This window comes from Micromesistius poutassou, assembly GCF_964030765.1.
Source record: "Micromesistius poutassou genome assembly, chromosome: 22".
Classification (NCBI taxonomy): domain Eukaryota; kingdom Metazoa; phylum Chordata; class Actinopteri; order Gadiformes; family Gadidae; genus Micromesistius; species Micromesistius poutassou.
Window position 1 is genome coordinate 9,267,302 of NC_140292.1, and position 21,182 is coordinate 9,288,483.

General features: G+C 41.8%; 1 protein-coding gene and 1 long non-coding RNA gene across 2 annotated transcripts; both read right to left on the reverse strand.

Moving 5' to 3' along the window:
• Positions 1–1,890: 1,890 nt before the first annotated feature.
• Positions 1,891–3,295, reverse strand: LOC311367735. The gene is made up of 4 exons (XR_014639793.1): positions 3,213–3,295; positions 2,481–2,535; positions 2,090–2,188; positions 1,891–1,975 (listed from the first exon to the last, which is right to left on the reverse strand). It is a non-coding gene; the product is annotated as an uncharacterized lncRNA (long non-coding RNA).
• Positions 3,296–14,128: 10,833 nt separating this feature from the next.
• On the reverse strand, positions 14,129–20,592 carry LOC311367610 (early activation antigen CD69-like; the record flags this gene model as incomplete). Its single annotated transcript, XM_084486428.1, has 6 exons — positions 14,129–14,244; positions 17,255–17,357; positions 17,464–17,618; positions 18,186–18,254; positions 19,028–19,135; positions 20,442–20,592. The coding sequence occupies 6 exons, from the start codon at positions 20,590–20,592 to the stop codon at positions 14,129–14,131; spliced, it is 702 nt and encodes a 233-aa protein (XP_084342554.1).
• Between the last annotated feature and the right edge of the window lie 590 nt (positions 20,593–21,182).

Consider the following 21,182-nt stretch of genomic DNA (forward strand, 5'->3'; position numbering starts at 1 on the left):
ATATACAGTATAATAAGTATCAAGGTGTTGTTATATACTTTCATGATGATTAGAAAGATAATGAAGGCTATTTTAGGATACCTCTCATATACGATGTATGAAGAAAAGGCAGTTGGCAGTTCATTTGCCGACACACACACACACACAGTGTGTACACCACGTTGACCGTTCCTGCCCATGTCCTCTTCACAGTTGCGGCGAGCAACGGGGCGGCCGGAGGGGCTAAGACCTGCACTGTGTGTTAGAGGACACAGAGGAGCCGCCATGAAAGCATCCGATGCATTGGAGGAAGATGATGGCGTTACACACAGCAGACATGACGCTTCACACTTAGGCAACAGCAAATGAGGAGTTATAGGTTTCCCTTGGTTTGTTGGAATAATTCTGTCTCATCAGAATGGAAGAGGACTCTCAGACCCTCAACCAATCATCAGTACCTACAGTAAACCAACTGCATCCTACACCCTGGTTACAGACGGTACGGTTTACCTACTACATCCTACATCCTATTACAGACCGTACGGTTTACCTACTACATCCTACATCCTGGTTACAGACCGTACGGTTTACCTACTACATCCTACATCCTATTACAGACCGTACGGTTTACCTACTACATCCTACATCCTGGTTACAGACCGTACGGTTTACCTACTACATCCTACATCTTGGTTACAGACAGTAGGTAGTGCACCTACTACATCCTTCATCCTGGTTACAGACCGTACGGTGTACCTACTACATCCTACATCCTGGTTACAGACATTTATATTTCTATCTGACAAATTTCCTCAGTAGATATTGCCACCCCTTTAATCAAGCTAAAGTAAACACATTTCTTGTAAATATGCTTCTCCGCAAACAATGGTTTAGAATTTACATTTTAACTTGATAATATTGTATGTTCTTAAAGGTTACCCCTACTTTAATATTACTCCTTCCAGTCATGATACATTTACAAACAAGAGTATGTTTACCTTTTAACCCATATAATCCCTGGCCAGCTTTCTACATAATCTACATTAAAGGAAACTATGGATTTGTTTTCCCATTAACAAAGTTTAGATGCTTCCTAAACAAGGCCTTTATATTGTACAAGTCTGCAAGAGTCGCCTACTACTTAGATTCAAGGACATAGAAATATAACATCAGGTTATGTAAAGGCAACGGAAATTCTAGTTGAAGCCCAAGCACAGAAGTACATACAAGGAGACTCTTACATATATTTTGATCGAACAATGCTTCTCTAACCTGGTTTTGTACAAATCTACATAATGGAAATTTAAAATGTTATTTTTGTCAACTTCAAGATGAATAATAATTCAAAATGTTGTAAATACCGCTGTAAATACCTTCCCAAGAATATTATTTTTCTAGTTCACAAGTAGATTAGTGCACTACTTATTTCATTACATTAATGCTTTCTTTGGGGAAGAACCAGCAAGTCTGTTATGGTAAGCATGTTCCATTACGATGTGCTTCAATGGGGGCTCCGCTGAATGTGTTGTGCTGATCAGAGGACATTAAGATGAACACAATGATAGGGAGTAATACCATGGAGGATTAGTACACACTGGCTGAATAAACTAAAAAGTGGATGTATGTCGTAAATAAAGCAATGTATTTTCATTAGAATTGTGTGCCATTTAATTTTTTCTAATTTTCAAAGTGTGAGTTTGTCACAGAGAAGGTTACTATATTCCATGCAACACGTCTGGGGGTATTGTCCATACAGCACTTTCTCAACCGGCCTCTGACCCCAATCCTGGGATTGCTGCTAAGGCAGAAGAGGATTACAACCCCAGGGCTCATCTCCCACTGAAGGGCAACACACACACACACACACACACACACACACACACACACACACACACACACAACACACTGGTGTATTAGTTGTGGATATCTTTATTCTGGTTGAATCATAACTGTACAGCGGCAGGAGGACTTTACTTCAGGATGGTGTCGGAACTTGCTGCAGGGAAAAGAAAAGAAAGCGTCAGGTGAAATGTGATTGTACAAAATGATCAGTTTCCATGACTCAAGCGGAAGGTCTAACTACAGCGGCGTGGGGGTCTGCGTGTGTTACCTTCAGCGAGTGCTTTAGCAATGCGCTCCTGCTCTTCTCTGGTCGCCTTCTCCGCCTCCTCAATCTTCTTCTCCTCCGCAGCGATGGGCGCCAGGTATTCTGGACAAGAACACAGAGCAGATACCGTCAACCACAGCGAACCCTCCAACATAACCCATATTCTACAGATGGCCCAGCCCCCAACAAAAAAAAAAGTTCAGTGAAAGGCGTTCATTGTTTATTTTTAATCGTTTGTAATCTGCATCAGTCAACACCTCACGTTTAGTCATCAGAACTGATATTGTCACAATGCCTTGTCTTATCTTGAGCCAATATTTTAAGTGACCACGTTGCGATGTTTCACAAGAAGCAGTACTCATGCAGATGTGCACAGATCAGGCACGGTACTCACCGAACCGCTGCTTGCCATACAGCACACCCAGGAACAAGGCTGACCATCTGGCCGTCTGGAGGAGAGGACACAACATTCAAATCAAAACGATTAGGGCAGTTAGACACAAATCAATACCAATATGATCTATAACTGCATCATCATATGGTTGTAAAGCATCACAACAGTATCTTCGTATTGCATTTAAAGCATTAGAGCGGTATATCGGTGCATCGTATGGTTGTACAACATCAGAGTTGTACACAAAACAGTAGAGATGTATATCGGTGTGTTGTACATAAAGCAGTAGAGACGTCTATCGGTGGGTTGTACATAAAGCAATAGATCTGTATATCGTTGTATTGTATGATTGTAAAGCATCAGCAGGTAGAGGGAGGTGATTCCCAGCAGGGCTAAGTCCGCTCTGAACAGGACCAGAGTCATTGACCTTGTGGTTCAGTGAATCACTCATGACCGAAGGACATTGCTCAATACAAAATGAACCATAACCGAAATTACATATCTAGATTATGGTAGAATGTAATGTATATGATTCCACCAGAAGCCACTGTGTGAAGAACGTGTAGTTGCACCGCGACGGTGTCAATGTCACGAGCAGGTCGCTGCGCAGCAGTCGCGTCGTCCGGCCCAGCTGATTGTACTACATTCAAAAGTTATTGCGTCGACTACTACATATATGCTGATGCTTTATTGGAATAAAACTATTTTAAGTCAATGAATGTGAGTTTTTACCTTGATAAGCGGTGACACTGCGACTGGAGGAACCATTCTGGCGCTGGAGAGATACTGATGAGTTTCCGGGTCGAGCGGAAGAAGCTTTAGCGGCTTCAGCGCTGAGGGTTCCGGCCAGATCTTCTGGCCGTCGACGTCAACGGAGCCGCCATACTGGAGAGGCAAAGCCTGGCATGGCCTGGCCTGGGTAAAGGTAATCGGGGCAGCAAAATAAAAAGCAGTATAACGTTTTCATTTGTCATCCTATTTAAATTAATCGTTTTGTATTAATGATTATTTATATTTAATTATATTACACATATTCTTTGGATATATATATATATATATATATATATAATAAATAATAAATAATAATAAATATATATATAAATATATATATATATAAATACTCAACGTAGATAATTAACCCTTAAATAAAAAACGACACACATTAAAATCGGTTGAGAAATGTAAACGTTTTAGTGCTTTTTATCCATAAGGATAGCAGCTCCCCCGTTTACTTACAGGGTAATATTGCCCTCTCCAACATGGCGGCGACGTTGACGTACAAACCAAATGCCAGTGCAACATCTATGTATAAATTACCATGGTTCTGGCGCCTCCAAGTGGAATTAAGTTGTTATAGATATTTCTAGAGGCTCAAGCACTGCTGCTATCCATTTGGCCTTGAGTCTTGAGTCTTCTGGCGCTTTCTAATGGAAAAGTGTTGTAATAACTAAAGAAAGTATTTACCCTTTAGTATTTCAGACGAATCAACACCACTTGCCAACGTATTTACGTCACATTGCATGACAAGATAATGATGCCGGAAGTGTGTAGTTACTATTTATAAATATAACCATATTATATGCAGTTATAAACTCTATATTCCATTATTCCATTAAGACACTAGGAATTGATTACTAGAACACAATATACAGGTGAAGTAAAAACGGAAGAATTGAAGATTAAAGAGAAAGCAATTCTGAAAAAGTATGTTTTTGGAGAGCTGTGAAGGAAGGGAGGAAACGCAGTTCCCCAGCTGGTCCCCTCCGGCAGGACGTCCAGACACAGGCATATATATGTCTATAAATATATATGTGGTCTATGGTTCTAGGGCTAGTGTCGTGGGGCCGTGAAGTCGCCATGTAGTATTGTTGTCTGAACCTAAACAAAACTCGCATTGTCCTTAAACCGTTATCAGGGGTCTCGAACCCGGGTCTCCCGCGGTTAAGAGTAGTAATATCTCCATTCATCCACCATATCCAACTTCTGTTTCACGTCCCCTCTTAATTCTGGAACGCCGGCATTTCGTCGGCTTTGTTTGTTCTCCGTAAAAAAGTAAAAACACCTTATTAATGGCGGATCTTCTTTAAGCTAAACTGCGGTATCTCTTTTGAAAAATATGGTCAAAGCGGGAATGTTACGGCGTTATTCCGCCTCGCATTCTGTGCGTAAAAACACGAATTGCGGGACAGGGGTGGGATGTTTTGATGACGTTTTATGTGTGCGCCTCGCTCCGGGGGACTTTAATTAAGAAACAGAAACAGTAATTTAGCAGCTATCCAAAACGACTTATGTGGAGAATGGCGAACTGGGGATACAACGAGCTCCGGGATCTCCTCGAGGCCGACATCGACCAATTCATTACCAGGACGGTGAAGGACGGTCCCGTGTTAAGAGCACGGCTTCGCGCGGAGAAAGGCGCAGGCGATCGGCAAACTTAAGGTGTTGTGCCAACAATTCCACCGTTTGAACCATGATAAGGGCACGGTCGAGGACAGTCGGGCCTGCTTTTCCACCGACAGTACGAGCTCAACTCGCCTCGACTTAGCCCGCCTTTTTTTGCGTTTCCATTGCCAATAAAAGTACCTGGTACCTGGTACTTTTTTTTAGTAGCACCTCCGTCGAGGTTCCAAGTGAGCGGAGCTGGTACTTTTGTGTGACGTAAACAGGCTGCTGGCAACTGATTGGCCAGCGGCTGCAAACACTCAAAGTTGTGTCCGGCGTGGCTGGAGTCCACGGACCCGCTCCCGAGGGGGACACGGATCAGTGTTTCGCTGAGGTTGGATTGTCTTTTTTATTTATTTTTATTATTATTATTTTTTCAAACAAAAATAGATTCGGGGCTATTTCAATTAGATCCGGGGCTTTAGCCCCGAATAAAACAGCCTAGTGACGCCACTGGTTTATACCTTGGATTATAGCACAGGGGAGTAACATCCTGTGCATTATTGAATGATATTCAGGGCCTTTTTGTAATAAAAAAGCATTTCCATTTTAACAAAGTACCTTCTAATTCTGATCAGTCCACTAAAAGGAAAATAACACCACATCAACATTAATGACTGCTTTTGATAACCATTGTTCAAACCACTTTCTGCCCTGCCAGACCACTGACAGTCCGTGACAGGGGGTATGGCTTATCTAAATGAGCAAATGAGCTCCCCAGGGATGAGACCTTGGATGAGCCCTCCACCTCCTCATCCAGGCCTTCTCGCGGGACAGACAAGGTTTTTATTGAATTATTGTTATTCCTTTTGTAAGGTGCGCCATAAGGCTTTGACCATGGTAAGTGAATTTAGATTTGAACCCATGATTTCTTTAGGTTGGAACAGACACTGTAAGGAGGATGTATAAGCGCAACCTTCTGCAGATAAAGAAACTCAAGCTAGAGATTCAGCTCCTGGAGAGGCTATATTTATTACCTAGATTTTCTTTTTTTTTTCTACTTTCACAGCAATAAACCGTGAATGATGAAATAAAGATGAACAACTGTATTTCCATCCATTGTATTGCTTCTAAAGAAACACATGAGTTATTGAACAAAAGTCCCATATAAAAACAAAAAAATCCACCTACAAATGAAACAAAAGAATCCACGGGAATACCCACAAATGGTGACGCCATTGTCAAAGGAGGGGCTAGGAAGCTGCGCTTAGCTTTAAGTAGCCGATCTAACCCGAAAGTCTTAGCTGATGACCTCCTCCCGACCAGGTTTGGTTGGCAGCATAAGTCACCGTGGTGATACAGCGACGCTAAAAGAGGGCAACTTTCGTGTCACAGCTAACCCAGGCTTTGAGCGCAACATACCACGCGCCGCTAACCCACTAATCTAGGTTTGTAGTATACCCCACAGGCTTCAAGTCAATCAGCATCCTATGAGGAACTATGTGATAGAATGATGGTTCATGTACAATAAAACCAAAAATGGCGTCTCAGTTGTGTCATTTTTGCCAGGCTGTCATGGTACCCTGTGATGGCCATCGTGAATGCCCTCCCTGTTTGGGCATGGCGCATTTATTGGATATTGAGAACCCAAGTGTCAAACTGCCTGTAGAGGCAGAGTGCATTCAATGAGCCAGGTGGGTGGAGCAGTCTGTTGGTGCTGGGGCAGTGCAGCCTCCGCCGGCCGGCTAAGTGAAGGGGGACATGGAACACAATATACTGACCATGTTGTTTCTAACTAATACAACTACCACTACTACCACAACTACTACTACTACTACTACTACTACTACTACTACTACTACTACTACTACTACTATTAATAATATTACTTCTACTACTACTACTGCTACTACTACTACTACTACTACTACTATTAATAATATTACTTCTACTACTACTGCTACTACTACTACTACTACTGCAGCTGCTACTACTAATAATAATATTACTTCTACTACTACTGCTACTACTATTACTACTACAATTATACTACTACTACCATTGCTACTACTACTACTACTTATAATAATAATATTACTAATACTACCACTGACTCTACTTTAGTATAGTAGTATAGTACTGCTACTACTACTACCTCTCAATAATAATAATATTAATAATAATAATATTACATGATTAATAAATATCTGATCCTTGTTACAATTCTGATTATTTTGTTGGTAAAACGCTTTACCATTGATACACAGTGACAGTCCTGCAGTAAATAATAGATTGTATTTCTGTTTCCATTTTAATGTTTTCATTCTGCCAGGAAAGCATAAGCTTAATGCTTGAAAGTGCTATATAAAATATGTTTAATAATTTGACATTATTTTCTGGGAGAAAGCTATTAAGAGACTTAGCATATATTTATGTATTTAAAAATACGCAGTGTAAACATTTAGTACTCAATTGTGTTATTGTGTTAAATACTATAATGCATTGTGTTGTAATCTCATACCTGCATATTCGCTATCCACAGCTGCCCCTTTACTGTCTCCTTCCGTCCTGGTTTTATTGTAAACAAACAGACTTTCCACATTGACATAAATACCCACAATCCTCTCCTTAACCCCCTTGTTCGTGACCCCAGCGGCCACATTCCCATTCTCAGGCCTGGACATTATGCACTTTCAACTTCACTTTTTAAATTCACTCAAATACAGAGGAGACTTACTTTACAGGCTTATCTAGAGAGGCAGAGGAAGTGGAAAGCCTTAGGGAACCATTGTGATGGGGAAGTAAAGAAAACAGGGAAATACAAATAAATTATGAAGCGGGTCTAGTTCCTCTTTACCATTGAGGGAGCCAAGCACAAAGTGCGAGACATTCTATTTTAATTGTTAGTATTATCATTATTCAACCAGAAAGACCTACGCAGCCAAAACCGCTGGCACGCTTTTTCTGAAACGTTCCGTAGTTGTAGAGGGTGACTGAAGAAATCTGCCTCAAGAACCTTCAGACATCCGTCAAAGACTTCCCGAATTTTTTGAATTTCGCGAAAAACACAAAATACCATGATGATCGTAGGCTTTTAACTTACATCAAAATCCTTTGGCACATACCATCTATGGACCAATATTTTACATCTCAGAAGAGGAAGGGACGTCTGTACACCAAGAAACAAAGCCCCCAGTAGCCAATAGCTACGCAAAAGGGTGTGGTTTAAAACGTGTGTAAACTGAAATGCTCAAGATGGACTCCTATGATCTTGATTCCAATGCCAAATGTGTTCAAGATCAAATTCGAACAAGATGTCATCCACACATTTTCAATTAGGGTGTGGCATCAAAATGGGCGTGACCTGTGACTAAAATGATAAACTATTTTTATATTTAATTTATCTTCTATCTATCTTATCCCTGTTTAGGAAATACATTTGCATTGGGTAGGCCTCTGATCGCTTCCCCCTATACCATTATATGCATACAGTGTTTTTTTTGTTTGTTTGTTGATTGTTGATTTGTTGATTGTGGCCGGCTGGGAGCGGCCTGATTATTGGTTCCCCTTTTCAAGCCCTCCGTGGCTGTTGGGCACTTCTGTTTTATTTTCAATTCAGGTAAAAAAACGTACAATAAAACCAAAAATGGCGTCTCAGTTGTGTCATTTTTGCCAGGCTGTCATGGTACCCTGTGATGGCCATCGTGAATGCCCTCCCTGTTTGGGCATGGCGCATTTATTGGACATTGAGAACCCAAGTGTCAAACTGCCTGTAGAGGCAGAGTGCATTCAATGAGCCAGGTGGGTGGAGCAGTCTGTTGGTGCTGGGGCAGTGCAGCCTCCGCCGGCCGGCTAAGTGAAGGGGGACATGTTTCGAGGAAACATTCCCAGAAGCGCTCCCCTGATGGCAGGAAGGGGCTGGGCCCTGGGCCCAGGTAAAAGACAGAGGGTTAGGCTTAGGGTTAGGGTAACCCCCCAGCCTCCACATAGACCCGCTAGTGCTCTGGGAGACCGGGTTCAGCAGGATGACACTCCTAGCTGCCATATGTGGTCTGTAAAGGGCTGATTATGGTCCAACGTTCACGCAACGCAATGACCACGCAGACGCTTCGACGCAGTTGTGAACCTTTACGGTTCTGTGTCAGGTTTTAGTTAGCGGACCAATCACAGCCCTTGCTGCTGCGTTGCCTCGACGGAAAGGTAAAATTTGTGGGAGGCGCACGTCAGGCCCTTGCGGTGGATGCAAAGAGGGTCCGCAAGGACGTAATGGGTACCCCTTGCGTTGTGTGAACGTGGGACCATAATCAGCCCTTAAGGAGAGAGATAGTAGAGTTGAGGCCTTTTGCTCCAAGGAGTACCTTCCGGGAACATTCAATCAAGAAGGACAGTGGTAACCACAGATGCCTCCCTGACAGGTGTGGGGGCAGTCTGGGAAGGCAGGATGGCGCGTGGTGTGCAGAGACCCCCTTGGGGGTCTAAGACGTGACGTCTTAGAACTGAAGGCTCTCCTCCCCTTCAGGGCATTCAGGGCTGGCATGTCTTGTTAAGAACAGACAATTCTGTATCACATCAATCACCAGGGAGGCACCTGGTCCCTGCGTTGTCTCCAGGTGGCAGAGGAACTCCTGTTTTGGGCCTTTCTGCGTCTAGCTTCGCTCCGGGCAATTTCAATTCCAGGGGTTGTAAATCGAGCAGCAGACCTCCTGTCTAGGACTGGTCCTCCCCTGGGAAAGAGGCTTCATCCAGAGGTGGCTAATGGACTCTGTTTGGCCTGATGCAGACCGACCTATTTGCGTCAGCAGAGACAGGATGTGGTTCTCCCTGAGGGGTCAGGGAGGTTCCCTCGGGTTGTCTCAAGAGTGGCCGGAAGGATTGTTGTACGCTTTTTCCCTCCATTTCCTCTGATTCCCCATGCACTCAACAGGGTCAGCCGGGGTCATTACAAGGTACCGTTATTAGCCCCCCAGTGGTCAAGGAGGCACTGGTTTCCAATGCTCCTTCGCTTGGTTCACGGTCAACCTTGGGACCTGCAAGTCAGGGTTGACCTTCTCTCCCAGGCAGAGGGTCAGATATGGCACCCCAAACCAGATGTCGGGCAGCTCTGGGCCTGTCTCAGAAATGTAGATATTAGATGAACTAGTGAAATGTTAACAAGGTTATCATTTGTTTATATTGTTTGTTTATCTGCCATTCATTTTAGCATGGATTTTTACAAGACAGCAATGTATATGTATGCATGCATCACAACACATATGCAATCTCACACTATTACTATGTTATATATGTTGCTATATATATGCAGTACTGTTTATATATGCAGTACTGTTTCACTCACCACATCGTATCTCCTGGCCCTCCCTTAGCATGTTGGTTTGGTTGACATTATTGGCCGGTTCTTCTTTGACTGGACGTAGGGGTGGTAGTCAGTCAAATACTTCCATTTGAAAGGCAAAGAGGCCGGGCCAGGGTGACAGAAAGGCGGGGGCTGCTGCTGCAGCTCTCTAGTACTGTTACAGTACATTCATCTGATTGTATTGGTTTTGCATTGGGTTTGCTATGATTCCGCCTCATGTTATTGATATGAAGAACTTTTGCCTGGTGTGCTTTGACCTCTATAGACATACATATATAGCAAACATATTTTTCTTGTACTAAAAGGGCTGTATAACATCATTAACATAATTATTAAATGTTGTCCGACATCCACTTTTTCATCCATCCATTTCCTGCACAAATGTGTGGCTGTAAATTGAATGCTTTATGTTTTAACGTCAGAGTAAATAACCTGATGAGACCTTTGACACTTATTTAATGTGAAGAATATTTATTTTCTTGTTATACAATAACAATGACTTTGATGTTTATCTGTGAAGATTTAATTTTACATTTTGTACTTCATAGGACCAGAGCACATCTTCCACCACTGGTAGAACTAGGATAGAACCATATCCAAACTTTAATACTTTTTACATTGTCAAATCTTGTGGCGGCACATTCATGTTTTTAATCTGGTTTAAATCATGTTGAGTAGTAGCAGTCACATGTGAGCCACGCGGATCATGAAGGTCAGGAGGGTTTTAACGTCGCAAGGTATTCAACAGCTATTATTTAAGTGTAATTTGTTATGCGCTGGGAAAACGTCATATCTAAAATATGGCCATGGAATGTGCAAATGTTCAAAGGATTAAGTATCTGCAATACACAGTATATTAGGAAAGGGAGAGGTGGTCATATCTGGAGGAACCAAATGATTTTACACAGTGAAGAAGCAAAGGGATTCATCGCAGCTGGAATGGGAAGAGGGTCATGGGATACAGCTCCAGTACCAACGTTATTGGTCACAATGGCCATCAGACGGCAAATGATGTAACTTAAATATATACACAAAGGGCTTAATAAGTGAAACAGTGATACAGTAGAGAAGGTGAGCAAATGTATGTGATGTTATTAAAATGATGCCATGTGTCTGTGTCCTGGACCCTGTCATGGTGAGCTCATTCTATTCTTTTCTCACAGATCCAGTTTTGTATGGAGCTGCAGGTGGAAGGTATCGATGGCTGAGCAGTAAGGTTGATGCCTTTCATAAAAGCACAGGCTTCTTCTTCTTCTTCCTGGCTGTTGGACCCGGAACTGTGAAAGAAACAACCGCTTGAACACCGGCAGCATTTACCAAGCGTCTTCAGAGATACATCGGGTGTCCCTGATTCTGAAAGGGGTACTCTCACATCGTGGGATTGTAGGTCTGATATTGACAAAGCAAAGGTGATTCTATTAATAATTATTCCATTCTATAATAATAATAATACAAATCTAACCCCCTACAAACACCATGCCAATCAAAGTAAACAGCTTTTAGACACTGGTAGTGGATGACAGACACACACACACACACACACACACACACACACACACACACACAATGGGCCTCTTTTGAGTATCTATCTAATATCTATCTATCTATATATAACACGCAAGTTTAAGCAAGCACTCCGATTGGTCAATTCCCATTCTCGAGCTTGTTTAAATGCCTGGTGAAAGAACAGACAAAAAGATTGTGCCTAATTACAGAAAGTATCGCTACGCTAACTAGCCGAAACTACTTTCATGAGCCTAGTTTCCATAACAACGTTCAACTGACCAAGAGTCGGCTATCGTTACTATAGGAACTAATTTCTGATGGAGATGAACTCGGGCAATTGAATTTGAGGGCAAATTAACCCACAATATGAAAATATTTTACAATATTATTGATAATGAAGATGGTTTGTGTTATTGAATCGCAATCTTACACGATGGCGTTCTTGAATGTCATTATTGGTACTTGAAGGTGATGTACCAATAATGACATTCACATACCAATAATGACATTCAAGAACGCCATCTTGTGTAAGATTGCTTAATTGAAAAATAGTTCTCAGCATCTTACCTTTCAGAGAGAAGAGTTCCTTCCCCCAACTTCCACACTAGCTCATCGTCGCTCTTCAGACCCACCCAGGCTGGCTGGTCAGATGACAATTTTAAAACAAATTCCTTGTTTGACAAAAATGGAGAATGACCAAATGAAAGGGATCATTGATTAGCAGGGTGGGGGGAGAGAGGTTGACAACAGAACGCTGAATGTTTAGGAGAAGGACAGCTCACCTGCTCCTCTCTGGTGGTTATGGTGGCGAGGTCGGCTTGTCGGTACACACAATGTTTTTGGCTTCTCTTCCAGCTCTTTATTTTGTCTTTACGCATGAAGAAGGAGTAACAACTGCAGTGATGTCTTTTCCACTTACCACGACAACCTTTTTCCTCTGACAATACGAAATCATGAATTTAGATTGACACAGTAATAATGAATGGAATTCCCTGGATGCAGGGCGATGATGAAGAAGCATTTATTTAGGACAATTGTTGACAGCAAAGTATTGTTTATAATAAAGCATGATCATGGGCAATTTACCAAACAATCTTCGATAATCCAATAAGTGAACATGATTCTTAACGGGAAACGTCAGGATCAAAGGTGAGGGGGAGGGATCATCGGGGAGAGTAAAGGGTTGGCCATGGCTGAAGTCAGTCATGGCGGGAGAGATAAACTTAACTTTCAATACACAATGGCGGGGAAGTGGACATGTCTGCAAGGATGCAAGACAGATAAAGGACACTACACATCAAAGAATTCAGGAGATTGTGGCGATACAAATGCTAACTAACTTAACTTAAATGGAGAAAGAAAGGGAGCCATCCCTAAGTGCAAGGAGAATTTGTAGAAATGCATTTTGTAGATGAACTAGTAACAAGGAAATCATTTGTTTATAATCTGACATTAATTTTAGCATGATTTTTTCCAAAACATCAATGTATATGTATTCACCCATCAACACACATACGCAATCGCATATTACTATGTTACATATGTTGCTATGCATTACTGTTTGACTCACCACATAGTTTCTCCTGGGCCTCCGTTAAGGTGCTGGTTTGGCTGACATTATTGGCCTGTTCTTCTTTGACTGGACGTAGGGGTGGGAGTCAATCAAATGCTTCAGTTTGTCATTGGCCAACTCATCACACAAGACTCTTTTCAAAGAGGCGTCATCATAGGACAAACACAGGTGGCGCTCATGTCACGGAACACTGGGCAGAGAGATCGCAAGCCTCCTGCAACACGGGCTCTCTAGCCTGATGTAAAACTAACAAGGCTTGCTTAATTGAACGGCGAAATGGATAGGTTACTCCCATTCCAGCTTCGTTGGCTTCAGGGTGTTTTCCTTAAAGGTTCTCAGATGTCCTCCCCTTATTGACAGGCGGTAGGTTGTGCCGTCTCAGCCCCTGATGTCAGAGCAATCGGTAAATAGGGAACTCCCCACAACTTCCGGGTCACAGGGGGGTCAAACCAATTTAGCCCATACATTTGTCCCAGCCTTGTCGAATCCCATTTGAGCAAAAATAACAGAATAACTAATTTAAGTGGTGATCTCCTAAAGGAAATGGCCAGTCCTTAACACTCATCCCACTAATGATGGGTCTGCTCCTCTGTTGTACCAGGGCACTGGTAGTAAACGGTTCTTCACTAGTTTAGTCTACTACTCGTGCCCTGGTACATGAATGAAGCAGATCCGTAATTATTGTTATGAGTGATTCCTGTGTTTGTCCTCTGTCGAATGGGTCTATTGCAATCAATAAAAGATAAGCCTTTATATAAGATTCAAGGTTTGTTTTGCCAAATGCACCAAATACTGCAGTGGAATCATCTGGCTATGAATACGGCCATCTTGGTTCTACTCACGGGCGATTCCGAGGCCTGTGACGACCACAAGGAGGAGAACCACGAGGAGCCAAGGGAGCACGGCTCGGATCCTGCAGGCCTTCTTCTGCTCTGAAGCCACGGTCACCTCTTAAAGAGGAAGAGTGAGAGAGGAACAGAACCACTGACCAGTTAGAGCCTGCAGTCTCAAGCCCTCACTGGTTTAGGTGGGAGTGTGGAGCAGGGAACGCAATATACTGACCATGTTGTTTCTAACTAATACAACTACTACTACAAAACTACCACTACTACTACTACTACTACTACTACCACAACTACAACTACTACTACTACAACTACTAGCACTACTACTACTACTACTACTACTACTTCTACTACTAATAATAATATTACTAATACTACCACTGATACTACTATTACTACCTCTACTCAATAATATTAATAATTATTACATGAATAATAATTCTGATCCTTGTTACAAATCAATTATTTTGTTGTAAAAGTACTTGTACATTGATGTACAGTGACAGTCCTGCAGTAAATAATAAATTGTATTTTTATTTTACATTCTAATGGTTTCATTCTTCCAGGAAAGCAGGTGCTTAATGCTTGAAAGTGCTATATAATATATATTAACTAATTTGTCATTCTTTTCTGGGAGAGAACATTTAATAGACTCTCACACAGCCTTGCTAGTGTATGTCTTTACAAATATGCAGTGTAAACATGTATTACTCAATTGTGTTATCGTGTTAAATACTATAAGGCATTGTGTTGTTATCTCATACCTGCGTATTCGTTATCCACAGCCGCCCCTTGACTGTCTCCTTCCATCCAGGGTTTATCGTAAACGAACATACTTTCCGCACTGACATAAATATCCACAATCCTCTCCTTAAGACGCATCCCCTTGGTTTTTTCAGCGGCCACATTCCCATTCTCAGGCCTGGACATTGTTCAACTTTGCTTTTTAAATTCACTCAAATACAGCGGAGACTTCCTTCACTGGCTTCCAAACAAAGTCAAGACAATGTCAAAGATATATGGTATTGTGTCTTTTATATGGTTCTAATCTATAGAGGTAGAGGGAGGTAGGTAGGTAGGTAACCATTGTGATGGGGAAGTAAAGAGAACAGGGAAATACAAAGAAATGGTGGAGATTGTTTAGTTCCTCTTTACCATTTAGGGGGCCAAGCACCAAGTGCGAGGGATCCTATTGTAATTGTTAGTTTCAGACAGATTGTTTGATTTGAGCGGAACCACCTTTGGGACATTAAGGGCTGAAGGCTCTAATGCTGCGGGACGGACGAGCGCTGCATTGCACTGTGCAGAAATTAAATCGTGTAGCATTCCACTGTGAGACCATCCCTGTTGCATATGCCCTCACACATTGTTGAGCTCATATGCTGGATGCTTTAATCTTTCTATGTGGTTTTTAGTTAATGATCGGGCTATAATAAGACCAAGTTGGCTATGTAATCGCTGAGAACAGGGGACATTTCATAGTGGATGGTGGAAACCCGGACATTTTAGCGTTCCGACAGGCTTTTGTCAGGACTCGGGACACGCAACTCAAAATCGGGACTGTCCTGGCAAAACCGGGACATATGGTCACGTCACCCTATCCTAAGGAAGCCATGACCTGCAACAACATGGCCGCCAGATGGCCAAATGACCCCAATACGCTTTCTACGTGGTAGAAAGATGGTTCATGGCAAGATCCCTGACACACATCCTCTCACCCTGTCACAAGCATTACACACCTCCAATCTGGTGGATCCTCCTCAGAATGTGCTTTATTACAAAGAATTTCTCTTGGTATTTCATGCAAACAATAACAACAAAAAGAGGATAGAGTAAGAAAATAAGCCACAAGTACTGAAAACAGAAAAACAGAAATATAAAAATAGAAACATTTACATTAAGAAAACAATGTGCCAAATATCTGAGGAATATAAAAGAGATAAAAGTTATAATAAAAGCTTCACTGCCGTGCAAGAATGTGCAAAATAGACTGTGGAATGTGCAAATGTTAAAAGTATTAAGCATCTGCAATACACAGTATATTAGGAAAGGGAGAGGTGGTCATGTCTGGAGGAACCAAGTGATTTTACACAGTAAAGAAGCAAAGGGATTCATCACGACTGGAATAGGAAGAGGGTCATGGGATACAGCTCCAGTACCAACGTTATTGGTTACAATGGCCATCAGACAGCAAATGATGTAACTTAAATATATACACAAAGGGCTTTAAGTGAAACAGAGATACAGTAGAGAAGGTGAGCAAATGTATGTGATGTTATTAAAATGATGTCATGTGTCTGTGTCCTGGACCCTGTCATGGTGAGCTCATTCTATTCTTTTCTCACAGATCCAGTTTTGTCTGGAGCTGCAGGTGGAAGGTCTCGATGCCTGAGCAGTAAGGTTGATGCCTTTCATAAAAGCACAGGCTTCTTCTTCTTCTTCCTGGCTGTCGGACTTGGAACTGTGAAAGAAACAACCGCTTGAACACCGGCAGCATTTACCAAGCGTCTTCAGAGATACATCGGGTGTCCCTGATTCTGAAAGGGGTACTCTCACATCGTGGGATTGTAGGTCTGATATTAACAAAGCAAAAGGTGATGGGAGTGATGGGATAGGCTGTGACTGTCACCGCCGCTGTGTTGGTTGCTTATGTTTAGTTGAAATTATGTAAATTATTCTATTAATAATTATTCCATTCTATAATAATAATAATACAGATCTAACCCCCTACAAACACCATGCCAATCAAAGTAAACAGCTTTTAGACACTGGTAGTGGATGACACACACACACACGCTACGCTAACTAGCCAAAACTACTTTCATGAGCCTAGTTTCCATAACAACATTCATCTGACCAGGAGTCGGCTATCGTTACTATAGGAACTATTTTCTGATGGAGATGAACTCGGGCAGAAAGCTTGAATTTGAGGGCAAATTAACCCACAATATGAAAATATTTTACAATATTGTTGATAATGAAGATGGTTTGTGTTATTGAATCGCAATCTTACACAAGATGGTGTTCTTGAATGTCATTATTGGTACTTGAAGCACAGGACTTCGGAACTCGGCGCAAGCACCTCGTTCCTACGGCTGTGCTTCACTTATCTTACCTTTCAGAGAGAAGAGTTCCATCCCCCAACCTCCACACTCGTCATCGTCGCTCTTCAGACCCACCCAGGCTGGCTGGTCAGATGACAATTTTAAAACAAATTCCTTGTTTGACAAAAATGGAGAATGACCAAATGAAAGATTGATTAGCAGGGTGGGGGGAGAGAGGTCGACAACAGAACGCTGAATGTTTAGGAGAAGGACAGCTCACCTGCTCCTCTCTGGTGGTTATGGTGGCGAGGTCGGCTTGTTGGCACACACAATGTTTTTGGCTTCCCTTCCAGCTCTTTCCTTTGTATTTACCCATGAAGATGGAGTAACAACTGCAGTGATGTCTTTTCCACTTACGACGACAACCTTTTTCCTCTGACAATACGAAATCATGAATTTAGATTGACACAGTAATAATGAATGGAATTCCCTGGATGCAGGGCGATGATGAAGCATTTATTTAGGACAATTGTTGACAGGAAAGTATTGTTTATAATAAAGCATGATCATGGGCAATTTACCAAACAATCTTCGATAATCCAATAAGTGAACATGATTCTTAACGGGAAACGTCAGGATCAAAGGTTTGGCCATGGCTGAAGTCAGTCATGGTGGGAGAGATAAACTTAACTTTCAATACACAATGGCGGGGAAGTGGACACGTCTGCAAGGATGCAAGACAGATAAAGGACACTACACATCAAAGAAGTCAGGAGATTGTGGCAATACAAATGCTAACTAACTTAACTTAAATGGAGAAAGAAAGGGAGCCATCCCTAGGTGCAACGAGAATTTGTAGAAATGCATTTTGTAGATTCATTTTAGCATGATTTTTTCCAAAACATCAATGTATATGTATTCACCCATCAACACACATACGCAATCGCATACTCACACTATTACTATGTTACATATGTTGCTATGCAGTACTGTTTGACTCACCACATAGTTTCTCCTGGGCCTCCGTTAAGGTGCTGGTTTGGTTGACATTATTGGCCTGTTCTTCTTTGACTGGACGTAGGGGTGGGAGTCAATCAAATGCTTCAGTTTGTCATTGGCCAACTCATCACACAAGACTCTTTTCAAAGAGGCGTCATCGTAGGACAAACACAGGTGGCGCTCGCGTCACGGTACACTGGGCAGAGAGATCGCAAGCCTCCTGCAACACGGGCTCTCTAGCCTGATGTAAAACTAACAAGGCTTGCTTAATTGAACGGCGAAATGGATAGGTTACTCCCATTCCAGCTTCGTTGGCTTCAGGGTGTTTTCCTTAAAGGTTCTCAGATGTCCTCCCCTTATTGACAGAGCAATCGGTAAATAGGGAACTCCCCACAACTTCCGGGTCACAGGGGGGTCAAACCAATTTAGCCCATACATTTGTCCCAGCCTTGTCAAATCCCATTTGAGCAAGCCAGAGACATTTAAAATAACAGAATAACTAATTTAGGACCCGAGATTGAATGAAGTGGTGATCTCCTAAAGGAAATGGCCAGTCCTTAACACTCATCCCACTAATGATGGGTCTGCTCCTCTGTTGTACCAGGGCACTGGTAGTAAACGGTTCTTCACTAGTTTAGTCTACTACTCGTGCCCTGGTACATAAATGAAGCAGATCCGTAATTATTGTTATGAGCGATTCCTGTGTTTGTCCTCTGTCGAATGGGTCTATTGCAATCAATAAAAGATAAGCCTTTATATAAGATTCAAGGTTTGTTTTGCCAAATGCACCAAATACTGCAGTGGAATCATCTGGCTATGAATACGGCCATCTTGGTTCTACTCACGGGCGATTCCGAGGCCTGTGACGACCACAAGGAGGAGAACCACGAGGAGCCAAGGGAGCACGGCTCGGATCCTGCAGGCCTTCTTCTGCTCTGAAGCCACGGCCACCTCTTAAAGAGGAAGAGTGAGAGAGGAACAGAACCACTGACCAGTTAGAGCCTGCAGTCTCAAGCCCTCACTGGTTTAGGTGGGAGTGTGGAGCAGGGAACGCAATATACTGACCATGTTGTTTCTAACTAATACAACTACTACTACAAAACTACTACTACCTCTACTCAATAATAATATAAATAATATCAATAATATCAATAATAAATATAGTTGCAAGCAACCATGACGGGGTCCTACAGTATGACGAGTAAGGTGGCCTAATGAATACATGATAGTAAACATCATTTGATGTCATGCCATGTGTCACAGAATGGTTGGTTTTGAACCAGGCCAACTCAATACCACACTACACGGACCTGTACACTGCAGATTAGACAATATTTTGAGAAATAGAGGTCTTCCGTGAGTGGTGGTATTTTGAGCCTGGTAGGTATGGTAAAGTGGTATTGGTATGCCTTAAAAAATGGTTCACCGGAAGTAAGCATATCAAAACAATCCCCAACCATGTTTCTTAAGCATACTGTGTCAAAACCCACTGTCAAAACGGACGTTTGCGAAATGACGTGTGTACCGCTTTAAGGCCCATTCTGCATTGGAGAGAGGTCGTGGTTCAGAAAAGCAACTTCAAACAAATGCATCCCATTTTTATTTTCAGATATAGACTTGAAATTGTATTTATAAATTCTGGTATATGCAGATATGCATATATTTCACTTTACAATGTAAACCTCCGCCGTCTTTGGACTTATTACTATGAGTTGATCACCATATAGTCCCACAGTAACCTGGCACATGCCTGCCAAGTCTGCAGCTTTTATCACCTCCGGCACCAAAGCAGTTTAAACTTTTAACTTTTTAGCCCAAAAAGTCAGGACTAAAATAATAATACTAACAAATACAACAGGGTTCCTACGTTTTTCGTAGGACGCCTAATAATGACAACATATGACAACAATAAAAATTACATGATTAACAAATTAGATCCTTGTTACAATTCTGATTAATTTGTTGCAAATGCTTTACCATTGATACACAGTGTATAATAGATTGTATTTCTGTTGTATATTTTAAGGTTTTCATTCTGCCAGAAAAGCATAAGCTTAATGTTTGAAAGTGCTATATAATATATGTTGAATAATTAAAAAATATTTCCTGGGAGAGTATTTAAGAGACTCACAAAAATTTAAAAGACTCACACAGATGTGTAAGCGTATATGTTTTAGCAAATATGCATTGTAAACATTAAGTACTCAATTGTGTTATCATGTTACATTCTTTATAAGGCATTGTGTTGTAATCTCATACCTGCGTATTCATTATCCACAGCTTCCCCTTTACTTTCTCCTTCGAATGAGCGTTTATCGTAAACAAACTGACTTTCCTCACTGACGTAATTATCCGTGATCCTCTCCTTGGTTTTTTCAGAGGCCACATTCCCATTCTCAGGCCTGGACATTGTTGCACTTTCAACTTCACTTTTTAAATTCCCTCAAATACAGCGGAAACAAACTTCACAGTGTCTAAGATACGCAGTATTGTTTCTTTGATATGGTGCTAATCTCTAGAGGTAGAGGAAGTGGAAATCCTTAGCGATAGGGGAAGTTAAGTGAACAGGGAACTACAAAGAGAGGCCGAAGACAGTTCCTCTTTACCTATATTTGCTTAATGGGTTATCTGGAAAAATGATCAAATGTAAGAAATGTAAATGATTGGTGCTAGGACATTGATGTCAGGAGGTTAAATGTTTAGATACATTCATATAATTATTTTTCTTTTTGTTGCTTAATCAATATCAATGGTAGTCAATCAACACACATCACGTGAGGTGAGGTTCACGGTTAGTAGGTTGACCCCACCTGATCGTTTCCGGATCAGGTGGGGAGAAACGCAGACTTCTGAATTATATCGTAGCCTGGGTGAGGCAATGTAGAAAAACCTCTAAAACTGCAATTTGGATCCACCAGCTCAACCAACACACTCAAACTGAGCCCTAACATCCAGACCGGGAATCGGTCTAAATGTGTTCCTACAAACACCAGCCTGCGC